Here is a 16,442-nt window from a genome sequence, read left to right on the forward strand (position 1 = left end):
TTTCACGGTTCTGGCTTGTTCTTTTAAAAAGGGTAAAGGCAATATCATTGTCACGTCGCTTCTACTTCTACTATGACGGAGTAACATAGATTAACATGTATGAAGGAAACTTCCTATCACTGGAACATTAATGGTCAAATGCACTTAGCCTAAGTAATTAGGAAGAATTACATTAGAATATTGTGTAAACTAAAATACAGCAAATGGTCACACTTTAATTAAAAAATGGATCATCTATTTAATGAGGTAAAGCAATAGAAAATCAAAGTTGAAAAACGCGTAACTGTAAACCTATAAATACACAACACTAGGCGTATCAATCTGTAACTAAACCAATCGATCGTCCCATTCCTGATCTTGGATCCTTTTCATCTCGAAATCGAATGGTGTCCACAGATCCCCATGTGCTTCCGGTTTCCACCACCGCAACGGCCACCACCACTCAGCCACCGATCGTAACCGCTGTGGTGGAGTCGCAGCCTCCAGCCGTCCGTGCCTTCGTCAACGGCGTAACCGAAACGGTTCGTGGTAGTCTATCTCGTAGCCGTCCGTGGTCAGAGCTCCTCGATCGATCTGCCTTTACCAAGCCTGAATCTCTCGCCGATGCCGCGACGCGATTCCGGAAGAACTCTTCTTATTTCAGGGTGAATTACGTCTGCATCGTCGCTCTGATCCTAGGATTCTCTCTTCTCGCCCACCCGTTCTCTCTAGTCCTCCTCCTATGCCTCGCCGCTTCGTGGCTCTTCCTCTACCTCTTCCGTCCATCGGATCGTCCTCTTGTCCTCTTCGGACGATCTTTCTCCGAATACGAAACTCTCGGCGCCTTGATCCTCTCAACGATCGCCGTGATCTTCTTCACCAGCGTTGGATCTGTACTGATCTCAGCTCTCATGATCGGTATCGCAACAGTCGGCGTCCATGGGGCGTTTAGAGCTCCCGATGATCTCTTCCTCGACGAGCAAGATCCTGCCGCCGCGGGATTCCTCTCGTTCATCGGTGTCCCCACGACCTCCTCCGTGGCACCCTCCGCCGCCCCTTCCCCCGTATAATAATAACCTACGGTTCTCAGAATCTGGGATTTTTATGTTGTTGTTTAGAAATTTACTTGACGGTGGAGATTGTTGTTAATGTAAATTTCTCTGTGAATCTTTTTCTTCGCCATTGTTGCAATCTAATTTTAAAATTTCATTGAACAGAACAGATCGATCTTTTGAAATACTTGGGCCAAGTGGAAGCAATTATTAAAATAAAAGGCCAAAGTTAAAACGACGCGACTGATACATGTATTATTATTTTCGGCCCATATAATTTTCAACTTTCCCGCCTCTCTCAGATTTTTTTTTTTTTTTTTTCCTTTTTTTGGGTAAATGTTTTTGGGGAAAAAAATTAAAATTAGAAAAATAAATTTCAGCACAATCTCTCTCATGGCGTCGCGTGGGGGTAGATAGAGGAAAATTCTGAAATCAGGAAGTGAAGTTCTTCGAATCGACAGAATCAGATAGAATAACAAACGAATCGAAGAAACCCTAGAACTGAAGATATGTCGACGTGGCAGTTATTTCCCGATTCCAGCGGCGATGGTTTCCGGTGGGAAGTAGCTGGCCGGATTCTTCAGTCCGGCTCGGATGATTCTACTCCAAATCAGGCGCTCGACTTCACAGCTCCCCTACCTTCCATGCCCGATCTCTTGCTTCAAGGTGATTCTACATTTTTTTGCTTTTAAATTATTTGGGGGTCATAGATAGGATTGAACGCGGAGATTTAAAAACTATGATGTTTTTGGATGCTCCCAAAGGATGCTCGAAGCTTATAGAACGGGAAGAATCAATGCCCATGGCTGGTGAAATCCCAATGTTCAGGACTGGGCTGGGGAAGTCTGTACCTCTAAAAGAGTCTTCGATTGCTAGAGCCAAATCCCTTTTAGCTGATGACAATGTTGCCTCCTATTCAGGTACACTCAGATTCCCTCATAACGCCCTTTTCAATAAAGCAAATTTTTATAATTCACATCTGTTGTTCGATTTAATTGCGGATGTGATTCATTCAGGTTGTTTCTTATTTTTCTTCAGTTATCACATAGTGTTTGTGACTATGAGTTCGAGAAATTCTTTTGAATGTTCCCTGTTCTTTAGATTTTCAGAACACTTATAGCTCAAATCCCCAAATGCGAGCAGTTGGTACACCTGGAACTTTGCCTATGTTCACGACGGCTTTAGGCAAATCCGTCCCACTGAAAGAGTCTTCAATTGCCAAAGCTTTGTCTATTCTTGGGGGTGATAAGATTAATGACTCAGGTGTGTTTTTTTAATCTCCTCTTCTCTATATTCTTGTTTCCAGTAACCTTGACTGCACGTTTATATTTTCCAACTTTTTGTTGTTGTGCTATTCTATTCAACTTCCGGTTTAATTCTTTGTGGTTTGTGATCTCTAAGCTGAACACTGCTTTTTTTAGTTCGGTTGTTATCACCTGATAGTGAACAATTAATCAACAAAACCATCTTGCTTTTTTTTTAAAGGGAATGACTATTAAAAATGAGTTTACAGTTGATATGTTAATAAGCTTCTATTTGATTGTGCAGCCAACGTTCTTCCCAGGGAGAGTGGGTTTGGTGTTCCCAATTCACTTTTCCAGACAGCTTCTAACAAGAAGGTTAATGTATCTTCTGCCGGTTTGGCAAGAGCCAAGGCATTGCTAGGACTAGAAGAAGATGATTTGAATGAATTTACGCATGTGAACCAGTCGTCTTCTTCCCACCACCAACGTGAGTGGTCTGGATTAAAAACGCATGAGGAGGATCATTCAAGAACTCCAGGACAATTTGAGGATCGTATTTCAGGGAAGATGTCTGAAATCCTAAATCCATCTTTAAAGGTTGCTCCAACAAAGTTTCAGACTGCTGATGGAAAATCATTGTCAGTGTCAGCTGAGGCATTGAATCGTGCCAGAAATCTTCTTGGGGATCCTGAATTAGGGGCTTTCTTTGATGATGTAGCGGCAGCAGGTGATCAATTTGTTACACCACAGAAAGATGAAAAGTTAGGTGATATTGCTATAAACAGTGGAAGCGCCAATACAGTTTATACTGCTCATGAAGAAAAAACAAGCAACAAACATACGTCAAACAGTTTTGTATCTCCTCTTCGGTCATCTTCAAAGCAGTTTAGGTCAGTGAAATTGGAGAACCTACCTTTAGGGGGTAATTTGATCAAGAAATTTGATGCGGCTGTTGATGAGGCAGACTGTGCTCTGAATATCACCAAACTTGCTACACATGGACTATCAAATAACAGGCCTTTATCATCAGATATGGCTGTGAACAATTCCAAGGAAAACGGTTTCAATCCAAGAGCTAAGCAGTTTGGAAGGCCAGCCGACCAGCCACTTGTCGATATAACAAATCGCGGTATAGCTTATGCAAACAATAAACAAGACAGTACTCAAAAGAAAAGGCTGGGAAAGACAGTATCCGCTTCTCCTTTTAAAAGGCCAAGGATTTCCTCCTTTAAAACTCCTTTAAAGAAAAATGATCTGCATGCTTCAAGTGGTATATGATTTTCTTTTTGTTAAACAAATGTTATGTTAAGTTAATTGGCTGGCTCTCAGATGTATAATTTTTCTGTGTCCTGTCTAATTTCAGGTTTGTCTGTCGTATCTTCTGATACACTTAGTTCCAAAAAGGTACTTTCGACAAGATATCCAGAAAGGTCTCCAAGAGTATATATTAAGGATTATTTTGGAATGCATCCAACAGCTACGACCAAGGTAAATCTTTTGTCCCTTTCACGTGTTATTGAGTTGTATGTACCTTTTTGTTTTTAATTCACTGAAATACACTTACAATGTGGATTTAGATGGATTATGTGCCAGACCATGTCAGAAGGATCAAATCAAGTAATGCAGATAAATATGTATTCCGTGATGAGTCTTCCTCAAACATGGTTGGAGCTGAAACTTTTCTTCAAATGTTGGCAGAGTCTGGTGCTTCCTTACAACATGCATCGAGAAAGTAATTTCTCTGTCTCTTGTAATGTTTCAAGTTACCTATGTTATCTGCTTATTATGTCAAAAAATGTCTGTGACCGTTTAACTAACTTTTGTGATTCTCACTTTATTAGATAATTTCTGTATCTAGTAACTAACTATCTATCACTATATATGCACTAGGTGGGTCACTAATCACTACAGGTGGATAGTCTGGAAGCTTGCATGCTACGAGATATACTACCCAGCAAAATGCAGAGGAAAATTTCTGACAGTCACCAATGTTCTGGAGGAACTAAAATACAGGTTTTCCAGTCTCACAACACATTTCGTTGTTATTTAAGCTCGTGCAAAGTCTAACATGGTAAATCTACCAACATAGATATGAGAGAGAGGTCAATCATGGTCATTGCTCTGCAATCAAGAGGATCCTGAGTGGTGATGCTCCAGCTTCTTCAATGATGGTGCTCTGCATATCAGCTATCAATCCAAAGACCAACAATGATTCTCAGGAAACACATGGTTCTGATAGTTGCAGCAATGTGAAAGTAGAACTCACTGATGGGTGGTATGAAAATGAAATTGCTAGTGTTGTTTTGTTACCTGTTTTCTTGTCTCCTTCCTAAGATTTTTTTATTTAAAATCACAGGTACTCGATTAATGCTGCTCTGGATGTGGTGCTAACAAAGCAGCTGAATGCTGGAAAATTGTTTGTTGGGCAGAAGCTTCGAGTAAGTTATTTTCTTGCAAGGTTTAAATTTTTGTTTTGCAAAACATTTATTTGGTTAGATCACTGACTTACAGCATGCTTACGTTCTTATCTATTATCTGAAGATCCTCGGGGCAGGACTTTCTGGCTGGGCTACCCCAACATCACCTCTTGAGGTTTCTTAGACATTGAATTTATAAGATTTTTTGAAACCTTCCTATGTTGGTTTCTTCATAGTTTCATATAACCTAACTTTCAGGCAGTAACTTCAAGTACAATCTGTTTGTTGTTGAATATTAATGGGACATACAGAGCTCACTGGGCAGACCGACTAGGATTCTGTAAGTAGCTTTAAACCTCACTACATCCTTTGAGTTGCTTATTTCATAGTGGTTTTGTGCTTTCATATTTTATTTCTTTATATTGATTGCCTCTTGATCTCTTCTTCAAGGTAAAGAAATTGGTGTCCCTCTAGCTTTCAACTGTATCAAGTGCAATGGGGGTCCTGTGCCTAAAACGCTAGCTGGAATCACACGAATATACCCCATACTATACAAGGAAAAGTCAGTATAATGTGTGCTTGTTAATGCAACTTGGTCTCCTCTATGCTATTTCAATGACTTATATTTTCTTGGAACATACAGATTAGGTGAAAAGAAGTCAATAGTTCGATCAGAGAGAATGGAAAGTAGAATTATCCAGCTGCATAATCAGAGGTAAGTTTGTCAGTTGCCGAAATTCCATCACAACTGTAGAGAGCAATCTTTAGTAACATTTATGTGATCAACTCATCAAAGCTAGAAAAGTTTGTTACATACAACAATATTATGTTTTTAAGTGGCTTTGGGACGGAAAGAAATTATTCGTATATAATAGGAAATCTTCTTGCCTTCTGAATATGGATGGTTTTGCCAACAAACGAGCCAAAGATTGCAGCTCCTCATGGTTTATTCTCATTCTCACCTGGCTTTTTTTCCTGTTTCCTTTAGGCGCTCAGCTGTTGTTGAAGGTCTTATGTGTGAGTACCAGAGAGGAATCAATGGATTTAACAGCCAGAACGACACTGACAGCGAAGAAGGAGCCAAGGTCTATAAGCTGTTAGAGACAGCTGCTGAACCTGAATTCCTAATGGCAGAAATGAGCCCGGAGCAGTTGACATCTTTCACTACATATAAAGCAAAATACGAGGTAGAATATTAATTGCGTTTTCTTCATAAATCAATTACACTAGTTAACTGCTTTACTCTGAACCTCAGGCAGCAAAGCAAATGAAGATGGAAAAATCAGTAGCAAAAGCTCTGGAAGACGCGGGCTTAGGTGAAAGAAATGTCACTCCATTCATGAGGATTAGGCTTGTTGGACTGACGAGCTTAAGTTATGAAGGTGAGCACAATCCAAAAGAAGGCATAGTAACAATCTGGAATCCTACAGAGAAACAGGTATATTCAAATGCCTAAATCTGAAAATTTTCATGCACAATCTAAAAGAAGGCACTTCGTCAAGTGGCTCATAATTTTACACGAACCTTGTCCATATGAGCTTAGATGGAACAGGGAGTTCTAAATATAAGCTTATTGGAGTTTCTGTGGACTGTTGTTTATATCAGAAAATAGTTACCATCATTGTACTGTTGCATTATAAGCGTCATCGATTAGCTTGAGCAACCTTTTTCTTGTAGAGATTCATAAAACAGTTTATTGTTTGTCTACTACTGCTGTGACAGAGAACCGAGCTGACGGAGGGAAAAATATATATAATGAAAGGGCTAGTACCAATGAACTCAGATTCAGAAACACTTTACTTACATGCCAGAGGGTCTAGCTCAAGATGGCAACCTTTGTCTCCAAAAGCTTCTGAAAGTTTTCAGTAAGTTGTTTCGTGGACTTTTTCTTTCGTAGAAACACTGGATTCTATCTCATTAATGTGTTTAATTTCCCTGTGTTTCAGGCCCTTTTTCAACCCACGTAAACCAATATCTTTGTCAAATCTTGGTGAAATTCCTTTTTCAAGGTTTATTCTCAATCCAAGCTTTTGATAAACACTCTTTATCACACTTACTTTGCGAATTTATACCCTAACAACTCTGATTATGTCCGTCAGTGAATTTGATATCGCTGCGTACGTTGTATATGTTGGAGATGCATACACGGATGTTCAACAAAAGAAGCAGTGGGTGTTTGTGACAGATGGATCCACCCAACATTCAGGGGAAAACTCATACAGCCTTCTTGCTATAAGCTTCAGCACCCCAGCCATGGATGATATCTCGGTTCCCCACATCAGCCAAAATTTGGTTGGATCCGTGGTATGTACAAATTTTAAATCTTGTCTAGTTTTACACGGAGAGAGAGAGAGAGAGAGAGGCACCAAGAAAATTGAAGTTTTGAAAAATGTTTGTGCGTCTCTCAACTTGTGGCAGGTTGGATTCTGCAATCTAATTAAAAGAGCAAAAGATGCGAAAAACGAAATGTGGGTTGGTGAGGCAACAGAGAACTCAGTCTACTTCATAAACGCAGAAGCTGCATACTCGTCTCACCTCAGAACTAGCAGTGCCCATATCCAAAAATGGGCTAAGCTCGCTTCTTCCAACTCCGTGCGTTCTCTTCAATTTCCTCTTTCTATAATTGTTCTGTTTAAAAAGATTAGATTATTTTTTGGGTTTGCGTATTTTATTAATTTAAACCATCTTGTTTTGCTCTATTTCAGGTCATCCATGAACTTCGGCAAAGAGTCCTATTAATAATCGGTGCTTGTAAATCACCATCATGCTGAAGGTGAATTATATATCTATCTTCTTAAATTTTGTTATTAAGTCCTAAGTTGTCTAACCTTGCTGATTGCTGGATGTATATATTACAACCACTATGCGACATAATTTTGGTATAAATAAACAAATCGTCTTTACGTAGTATCAATCAGGTGTAGTAAAAAATTAGGCTTGGTTTTGATCAATTTTTTTAACTTTTTATATATTGAAAAAAAAAGTCACATCAAACATAAATGAAATGATGACAAAAAAGGTTTCATTCATTTAAATTTTCACAAAAAATGGTAAAGCAATTGATTCCAGACATCAGGAACTCCAGGTACACACCAATGGGTACAATCTGAATACGATGCCGGTTTATTCAACCGGTCTTTTGTTAAAGGTTCCCAGAATTTCCGGTACACCGATGGATGACCATCTTTACGATACTCAGACAACTGAGTGATGTTTATAACTGAAACCTTTGGTCCCAGTCTCTCCAACACTCTCTTCACCATCCTCATTGTCTGAATGTCTGACCCACTTCCCCAATAGCTCTCTTCCTCTATCGGTTTCTTCTCCCCGTAGCAGTTTCCTTCGCTTCCCGGGTTCCACTCTCGGCTCCTGACCAGTTCCAACAGCTCGTTTTAAACAAACGACTAGAATCAATCATTCTGATGGGAGTAGTATTGGGGATAAGTATTTTGTTACCATTGATGCGTAGGAGACATTGTGACAAAGAAAACCCGCTTTTTCTTTGGATCGACATTGTTAGCAATCCAATCAGCCCAAGCATTCATCGCCATCTCCATTCCCTCTGCTCCTTTCACCTCCTCGCATGACCCTTTTTCTTCGCTGCTCCATCTTTAGTTCAAAAAAATATGCAATGAGTAACCCAAATTGTTGTTTCTTCCCGGTATTATTACATACAGATAAAGAAAACGATGTCTATATTATATACTTACCGGATCTTGACAGGGTCTTGCCTCCACCATAAGTAGGTGTTGAAGATTAAGATATCAGCATGTTGCCACTTTGATGCATGCTTAAGAACCGAATCAGGTCGTATAATGCGTTCGTCCAACCTATGGTTAACAGGGTCATCAGAATTCGATTCCACCAGCAAAGGAGCCCAGAGAAATTCCACCGTGGCATTGTAGTCCTGCGAGTACATACACCAACCAAAAGTAACCAAAGGCACCAAAACCCCCCGGAACAAAGATGCAAAAGAAAATGTGTGTTTATTATTAATTACCTCTGCCCTGAAAATGGTGAGGTGAGCGTTAGGAGACATAGACTGCTTGTCACGTGGAATTACAGACTGTAAGAGACAAACCATTGATATCCATTGGCCTCTGTTTAATGAGTCTCCAACAAACATCAATCTCTTTCCCCTCAGCTTCTCCCACATGTCTGTCACATTCCATCTACAAGATAATTTGGTGGAATGAAAGTATGAAACCACAGAGTAGAACACACAAAACAATTAGCACCAAAAAATCATCGATTTTGGTACCAATCTTTGCAAGCAATACAAATTGATAACAAGCAAGCTATTCAATTTCTCTCCATTCTTCATTTGATCAAAATCACTAATCTACAGAAACATAAACTCTTATATACACAAACTTAGAAAATGATACCAAGAAACAGCAAAATCAAACAAGCAGCAAAGTAGTAGTAAGATCGAAACCAACCTGTTCAAGTTGCAGGAATGAGGTTGCCATCTCCAATGCTGATAATCCAAATCCTTCCGGCCGTGCTTCTGACAAGCCAACTGGTCAGACATGTAAGGGCAGTCAGATTCTTTGTGCAAAGGGTAGGATGAATTATCAAAGACCCATTTCCCAGAGAAGACATCACATTGATCCTCCTTTGGTCCATGATGACCAGAAGAGTCTTCTTCTTCTTCTTCTTCTTCATAAGGGTCAACCAATCTGATGTTCTTCTCACTGTACTTTTTCGTGGAGTTGCATCTGCTGAATCTATCCAAAACCTCTGCAAACCACACAGAATCACTTGGGAAATTAAAAAAAAAAAGCAATTTGGGAATTTCATAGATAGAGGAAGCAACGAGATTTCAGCAGAGAAACTACAAACTAAGTGGAAGAGTTACCAAGAGGAGCTCCCAAGTTGATATTAGCAGGAAGATTAGGCTTGACGAAATTGAAAGTGGAAGAAGCTTGAGGGAGAATTTGAGAATGACTAGTAGCGGCGTGGAAGTGGATCTGGTGAATGGTACGCTCGTTGAAGAGAATCATAACGGTGACGACGAGCATAAAGAGAAGACCAGCTAGTGGAAGCCGACTCTTCTTTCTGCTGCTCCATCTCTGCGACATCGGACACTTTTCTCTTTAGGAGAGATGATGAAACTACTAAAGAGTAACAACTAAAGAGAACTACGAGTAGGAAGAAATCATCAACTTCTTCTTCTTCTCCAAAGCTCCTGATTTGCTTTAAGCTTCGATGCGACTGGTAGAAGTTTTGGAGTTACGATTCTCTCTCTCTCTCTCTCTCTCTGCACCAAAAAGCTTTAATTAAATTAGTCAAAATATTTTACAATTTTTTTAATTAGCAGCAGCCCTAATTGGTTGGGGGTTTTTGACGTTATTTACCAGATCCCATCTTTCTCCAGTTCTCCTCTGTATTCAATTCAATTCAATTGAATCCAATCCATCGACCTCTGAGCTGTCTCTTCTTCAACCCTTTATATTATTATTTCTTCTTTGCTACCGCTCCTTTGTTTTTTCTTTCATTAATTAAAAAAAAAAAAAAAAAAAAAAAAAAAAAAAAAAANTGGAAGCATGCTCTCCTCATAGTCTCATGTTTATTATGTGTATGCAACACAAAGCTTCTTCCAAAAAGACAGTAGAGAGTAATCATGTTTCAGATTTTTGCTCTTTAATCATTAGTCAATTCCTATAAGACTTTTACTATATAATTTAATTATCTACAACTTTCTAAACCATCTAGTACTATATATTTAAAATCCTTCATCTTAACTCAACCAAATGCTTTGTTTTTTTTTTAGTATACATTATTACTACACCCCTAGTTTTGAGTATCAAACAAAGTGAAAACAATACAACAAATCAAACTGAGACAATAACACAATAATAATAATAATAGTACATATTTCTTTTTTACAATTGGGAATGCAACGACGATAGGAGATCATATTGTATTTGATGCAAAGGCAAAAGTAGGATTCTAGGCCTCCTCCTAAGTTGAACCACCGAAAGACATATATATATATATGCTCCTGCCCTTATCATCAAAGTTATCATCTTCTTCCTCACAATCATGAATAAGGTTTAATCGATCGGGTGGGTAGGCTTCCCAAAACATAAAAAGAAAAAAGCTTGAAACTTTCGGGAAGATAAGAATCGATAAAGAGTAGTAGGATGGAGAGTTAAGTTAGAATTTATCGACTCGGACGCCATTTCTTAGAACCTCGTAAGCATCTCGGTTCCGGCTCTTCTTCATCCCAGCAGTGAAATAGACCTTTGTTGCATCTGTGGATATGCTTGTCACTTTAACCCATATCATAACTTTTGTCTTGATTCCTTCCACCTCTCCTAACTTGCCTTTCTCAAGGTGTCCTGTTACCGTTGTGGCGAATTTCAAGACTGATGAATCCTTGTACCCAACTTCACAGATGGTTGGGATCATAACAGTTAGTATCTTGCTCTGTTCATCGAACTCGTAGTTTGTGGCATCCTCTGGGAAGATTCCCACGGGTAGATCATACTCTTTTAGTAACTCAGGCAATGGCTTCTGCATTTTCCCTGGTGAATTGAGTATTGGAATGTCAAATATTTGAAAGATTAGAAGCTGTTGTGTGCGTCACAAGACAAGAGTGATCATGCAAACCTTTGATTTTGTTGACCAACCATTTCGTTCCTCCTTCAATGCTCGTTGACACCGACTGGAATGTTAATAGAGAAATATTCATTCAGACAAAAAAAAAACAAGTGTCTAACTGATGAATAATGTATGTAATAATCGCAATGACAACAATAAGATGAAGAAACATCACGATTTGAGGAGATTATAGCATTTGCAAATTTCGAATGAGTTTCTAAAGATATTATCGTTTTGATAGTGGTAGATGTTCTTCCTTATGTGGCATGATTTATAATATAATTATCGATAATAATACCTCAAACTGTATAGGATACCAAAATGACGATAAATGTGACTCTATCGGAACAAAGACACAACAATGGATAAGGCCGGGTACGGTAGCAAGCAGATATGAATCAGATTTGTAGAGAATATATATATATTTATGCATGAGGATAGGGATCGCAACAGAGGAAGAAGAAGAAGACGTACGTTGAGATCGGTACCGACGGAGTCAAACTGCTTATTGGCCTTCTGGCCTATCCAATAGGATCCAACCTTGTTGAAGATCTGATCCATTCTTTATCAAATCAAGATCACACGGCCCTCCCCCCAGAAGAAGAAGAAGAAGAAGAAGAAGAAGAAGAAGAAGAATTAGAACAAGAAAAACAAACGACGACTTTCTTTTCTTCTCCCGGGAAGAACTTTTGGAACCAAAAACTCGCAAGCACCGTTGGTTTGGATTCTCGTTATGTTTTTATTTATGCACTATTCTTTTAAGCCAATTAACATATGACACGTGTATTGTTAGCTATTATTTTGTATCCCGTGTATGTTGTTTGTACAGTATATTATTTGTCGAAGCATCTCTGTATCCAAAAAATGTACTTGCCTATCACTACTCCTTGGGACCGTCATTGAATGCTGGAATTATGATGATATATCCTAGTTACAAGTAAAACTTACAACACAAGCCCTGGAACCTGAACATCCACATGGCACAAGATAATTAATAATCCAATTAATATCGATGACGGTCTTATGTGTGAAATTGGGGTTACCTACTACTTCCTCTTTGTGCATTCCACTCCAGAGTCGATCTTATTCTTAATCAAGCCAAGATAATAAAACCAAAGCCTAAACTCCCCCACCTTNAGAAATTTTGGAACCAAAACTCGTAAGCACCGTTGGTTTGGATTCTCGTTATGTTTTTTTTTTTTTTTATTGCACTATTATTTCAAGCCAATTAACATATGACACGTGGATTGTAAGCTATTATTTTGTATCCCGTGTATGTTACGGTATATTTGTCGAAGCAGCTAGCTGTATCCAAAACAAAAAAAAGTACTTGCCTATCACTACTACTCTCTCTCTCTCTCTCTCTCTCTCTCTCTCTCTCTCTCTCTCTCTCTAAGGAGGACCGTCATTGAATGTTGTAATTATGATGATATATATATATGGTTACAACAACACAAAGCCCTGGCTGGAACCTGAACATCCACATGGCAGAAAACAAAACACAAGTAGATATTTAATAATCCAATATCGATGACGGTCTTATGTATGGGGGTTGTAAACCTTTGTTACCTACTTCCTCTTTGTGCATTCCAGAGTCGATCTCTATTAATCAAAGCCAAGATAATAAAACCAAAGCCTAACTCCCCACCTTATTATATTAGTAATAAAAGCTTTCTTTAATTTTTTTTTTTGGTTCTGCCCAACATTATTAAAGCTTTTAATAATCTTTGATATTTATTCTTCTTTGAGCCGTGATATTTTACAAAAGAGGCCCTACATTATACATATTCTGACGTGTAATTGTCTCGGATAAAGACAAGTAACCATTTTGAACACAGCACACGCCCTTTCACGAAGCTACTCGCCGCTCTTATCTTATGTAACTAATGTATGTATCAGTTTTACGTCTCCATCTGATATCCTAGAACCAAAAAACTTAGAGAGCCACGCCACGGATGTTACGTTTTCCCCATCCCTTCGTTCATTGAAGGCCACACAAATACTAAAACGGTTCCTTCGTTAAAAGGGTTTGGACCATTCAATCTTATGTTCTAGATACTACTAGCTTTCGTGTTTTGAAAATATCTAAAAAAATCTATTAAACCATTTAAAAAAAATGCAAAATACTTAGATCGACTCTATCCAATTTCCTATGTGGTCAAAATATGCGTCACAGACTTTTTACACGTATAACTTATGTTGTAAACGTTATCATCTTTTTTTTTTCTTTTTTCTTTTCCGAGTCATCAAATTGATTTGTTATCATCTATTGAGGAGAGAAATAGGGAGGGCGAGTAGGGAATAAGAATAGTCGAATCGCGAGACTAGGGGTTAAAAAAAGATTCGGAAAGATAAAAAAAGAGAGAGAAACAGACAAAAGCTGATATTGGAAGATGGTAACGTGGATCGAATAACCTCACGTTCACACTATCCCATTGGACGGAGCACGAGGCCGCCACACGCCCCTACATCTGGCCTTATCTCCACCCTCCACGTGTATCCTAATCCAACGGTGACCACACGCCTTTTCTCTCTTATTTAATCCCTCCCTTCCTCTTCTTATCACATCATCACCCATCATCTTACAGTAACACAACAATCTCTCAGCCGTCTCATCAACCCTAGTAGTAACCCATTCCATAAAACACTCTCTACATTTCCCAAAACAATGGCCTCCAGAGCACTCTCCTCTTTCACGGCTAACCCTGCTCTCTCTCCCAAGCCAGTACTCCCTCACGGCCCTGCTTCCCCGGCTGTTTCTCTCGGCTTCTCCATGAAAACTGGCGCCGGCAGAGCTGTGGTCGTTTCCGCCGCTACTGTTGACACCAACAACATGCCTATGACCGGTGTCGTCTTCCAGCCGTTCGAGGAGGTCAAGAAAGCCGATCTGGCCATCCCCATCACATCTCATGTCTCCTTCGCTCGCCAAGGCTATGCCGACTCTTCCGAGGCAGTCATTAATGAGCAAATCAAGTAACCTTCTTCTTCTCTTTTTTTTTTCCTTCTGTTTTAAAAAAAAAACCACGAAAATGTTAAAGAAATATAGATCTAACGGAGATCCATTGTTACAGTGTGGAATACAACGTCTCCTACGTATACCATTCCATGTACGCATACTTCGACAGAGACAACGTTGCTCTTAAGGGACTAGCCAAGTAATATTCTCTTCTCTACCTTTATATCTTAACCATCTATCTATCTACTTTAATACATCCACGCTAAACACTTGGTTTTATACTTTACCAGATTTTTCAAAGAATCAAGTGAGGAAGAGAGAGGGCATGCTGAGAAGTTTATGGAGTACCAGGTTTTCTATTTTTCTTAAGCAAAAGTTTATAAGTTGAAGAAAGAGAGTAGCTAGTTAATCTCTCTAATGTTGGTTTGTGTGTATGTATACAGAACCAAAGAGGAGGAAGAGTGAAACTCCACCCAATCGTCTCTCCTATCTCAGAATTCGAACATGCTGAAAAAGGAGATGCATTATATGGTATACTTTCAGCCAAACACACATCCACACCTAATAAAAGTTACTTTCTTTTTGAAAGAAAAAAAAAAAAGATGCAGATATTTATTAGTTTACTAATCTTTTTTTCAGCAATGGAGTTGGCTCTGTCTCTCGAGAAACTCACTAATGAGAAGCTCCTAAACGTTCACAGAGTAAGTTCCGTAACTTATCTATTTTGTGATCAAAGATTAAACTAATATTCATTTTCCTAACATATACTTTCGGCCAACAAAAACAGGTGGCGACAGAGAACAATGATCCCCAGCTAGCTGATTTTGTTGAGAGTGAATTTCTTGGAGAACAGGTAAAAAAAGCTTTTTCTTTTCTTGGTTCAGATCTTTTTACTTAAAAAAATCCAACAAGTTTTGTTTTGACTCGTGAAATTATGCATTTCTTTTTAGATTGAAGCAATCAAGAAGATCTCAGACTACATCACTCAGCTAAGGATGGTCGGCAAAGGCCACGGTACAAATCTAAACCCCTATATTGATATATATCGTGTTCTAAGACTTAAATTATTAAGTTGTTACAAAGCTTTATACTTTTTGTTCTGTCTTTGCAGGAGTTTGGCATTTCGACCAGATGCTTCTGAATTAGACTGGACCTCTATAAGATCACTTTCAGACGACCAATGTTGGGGTTACTCAGAAGAACCCAAAGATTCTGTAAAAGCTTTAGACTGGAAGTTATGGAGTAATAAAGATTGTAGTAGTAAGCTTTGTGTTTAAGTTGGTGTTTGTAATAACTTCCTAAGCCAAATTAATGAAGTTTTTGTTTCACTATGACCAAATGAAGATGACTCACTAACTGAAGTATTAAGAACTCAGACCTATCTAATTAAACACAACACATATTAATAATTTAACACGAAAGAGAAAGCATAACGAACCTGTTAATGAAGAACAATTAAAAGAAGCATAGCATGAAGAGGATGTCACTTTCCACAGAGAACGACAAGCTGGTCACTTGGAAAACTGGAAAAAGCAAACAAGAACAAGGTCATGGTCACATCAAAGCAAAAGAGATGCTCTTTACTTTGATTCCATCTTGAACACTGGAAAACTTTTATAACCAAACAAACAAAGACCTCTCCTCTGTTCTACAAAGAGCTGAACAAGTACTACAATGGGTATCTATGAAAAGTTCAATGGGTATCTATGACGTATGAAAACACCACTAATCTTTCTTTCATGGCTTAAGTAAAGAGTAAGAATCTGACATGACTTTTTTCATCAAGGTTCTTCAAACCACTAAGTATTAAGTAAAGAGTGAGAATCTGATTTATATAATGACAAAAAAGTTCAGGTGTTTCCTTCAAGTAATGTCGAACATCTTAAATAGAACAAGTCCTTCTCAGGGGAACCAAGCAAGCTTTGAAAGATTCTATTATATCATCACAGTCTTATCAAAAAGCAAAAGGAAAATGTCAAATAATTCCGAACAATAGCAGCATCTAATCTATTGAAATACGCTTTTCTAACAAGTATCTTCTACATATGCACGAATCTTTTGAATCCCTAAACAACAAAAGGGGCTCAGAAAATCTCAGATTCCAGCTAATTATTCCATATCAGAAAACAGAATTGGAAATCGACACCACAAGAGCTTTTAAAATTGGAGTTCAAATTTGAGAGGG

The 16,442-nt window shown here is 38.6% G+C and overlaps 5 protein-coding genes across 8 annotated transcripts; 3 read left to right on the forward strand and 2 right to left on the reverse strand.

Moving 5' to 3' along the window:
• Window positions 220–1,218, forward strand: LOC104768298 (PRA1 family protein B5). Its single transcript, XM_010492232.2, has one exon. It carries the CDS (start codon window positions 384–386, stop codon window positions 1,047–1,049), a length of 666 nt encoding a protein of 221 aa, XP_010490534.1. The 5' UTR covers window positions 220–383; the 3' UTR covers window positions 1,050–1,218.
• On the forward strand, window positions 1,189–11,706 carry LOC104768297 (protein BREAST CANCER SUSCEPTIBILITY 2 homolog B). Of its 3 annotated transcripts, none has more exons than XM_010492230.2 (21): window positions 1,189–1,283; window positions 1,412–1,697; window positions 1,796–1,951; window positions 2,133–2,294; window positions 2,580–3,545; window positions 3,639–3,763; window positions 3,853–4,007; window positions 4,166–4,288; window positions 4,365–4,550; window positions 4,632–4,713; window positions 4,817–4,867; window positions 4,951–5,032; window positions 5,143–5,254; window positions 5,336–5,407; window positions 5,681–5,879; window positions 5,948–6,130; window positions 6,415–6,557; window positions 6,639–6,701; window positions 6,792–6,996; window positions 7,111–7,284; window positions 7,398–7,602. In XM_010492230.2, exons 2-21 carry the CDS (start codon window positions 1,541–1,543, stop codon window positions 7,461–7,463), a joined length of 3,462 nt encoding a protein of 1,153 aa, XP_010490532.1. In that variant the 5' UTR covers window positions 1,189–1,283; window positions 1,412–1,540; the 3' UTR covers window positions 7,464–7,602. The 3 variants fall into 3 exon arrangements, with proteins under 3 accessions (XP_010490532.1, XP_010490533.1, XP_019097744.1); XM_010492231.2 differs by lacking the exon at window positions 1,189–1,283 and adding an exon at window positions 11,614–11,706 and having other exon boundaries at window positions 1,355–1,697; window positions 7,398–7,465; XM_019242199.1 differs by lacking the exons at window positions 1,189–1,283; window positions 1,412–1,697 and having other exon boundaries at window positions 1,864–1,951; window positions 2,070–2,294.
• On the reverse strand, window positions 7,689–10,155 carry LOC104768296 (protein trichome birefringence-like 35). Of its 2 annotated transcripts, XM_010492229.2 has the most exons (7): window positions 10,053–10,155; window positions 9,554–9,955; window positions 9,135–9,435; window positions 8,693–8,864; window positions 8,403–8,599; window positions 8,149–8,301; window positions 7,731–8,061 (listed from the first exon to the last, which is right to left on the reverse strand). In XM_010492229.2, the coding sequence occupies exons 2-7, from the start codon at window positions 9,774–9,776 to the stop codon at window positions 7,731–7,733; spliced, it is 1,377 nt and encodes a 458-aa protein (XP_010490531.1). In that variant the 5' UTR covers window positions 9,777–9,955; window positions 10,053–10,155. The 2 variants fall into 2 exon arrangements, with proteins under 2 accessions (XP_019097745.1, XP_010490531.1); XM_019242200.1 differs by lacking the exon at window positions 10,053–10,155 and having other exon boundaries at window positions 7,689–8,061; window positions 9,554–9,776.
• LOC104768295 (uncharacterized protein At5g01610-like) lies at window positions 10,536–12,153 on the reverse strand. Its single transcript, XM_019242201.1, has 3 exons — window positions 11,776–12,153; window positions 11,311–11,365; window positions 10,536–11,225 (listed from the first exon to the last, which is right to left on the reverse strand). Exons 1-3 carry the CDS (start codon window positions 11,860–11,862, stop codon window positions 10,855–10,857), a joined length of 513 nt encoding a protein of 170 aa, XP_019097746.1. The 5' UTR covers window positions 11,863–12,153; the 3' UTR covers window positions 10,536–10,854.
• Window positions 13,850–15,596, forward strand: LOC104768299 (ferritin-1, chloroplastic). Its single transcript, XM_010492233.1, has 8 exons — window positions 13,850–14,274; window positions 14,373–14,456; window positions 14,548–14,608; window positions 14,701–14,788; window positions 14,897–14,958; window positions 15,045–15,110; window positions 15,208–15,271; window positions 15,369–15,596. The coding sequence occupies exons 1-8, from the start codon at window positions 13,970–13,972 to the stop codon at window positions 15,401–15,403; spliced, it is 765 nt and encodes a 254-aa protein (XP_010490535.1). The 5' UTR covers window positions 13,850–13,969; the 3' UTR covers window positions 15,404–15,596.

This window comes from Camelina sativa, chromosome 20 (assembly GCF_000633955.1).
Source record: "Camelina sativa cultivar DH55 chromosome 20, Cs, whole genome shotgun sequence".
Taxonomy (NCBI): Eukaryota; Viridiplantae; Streptophyta; class Magnoliopsida; order Brassicales; family Brassicaceae; genus Camelina; species Camelina sativa.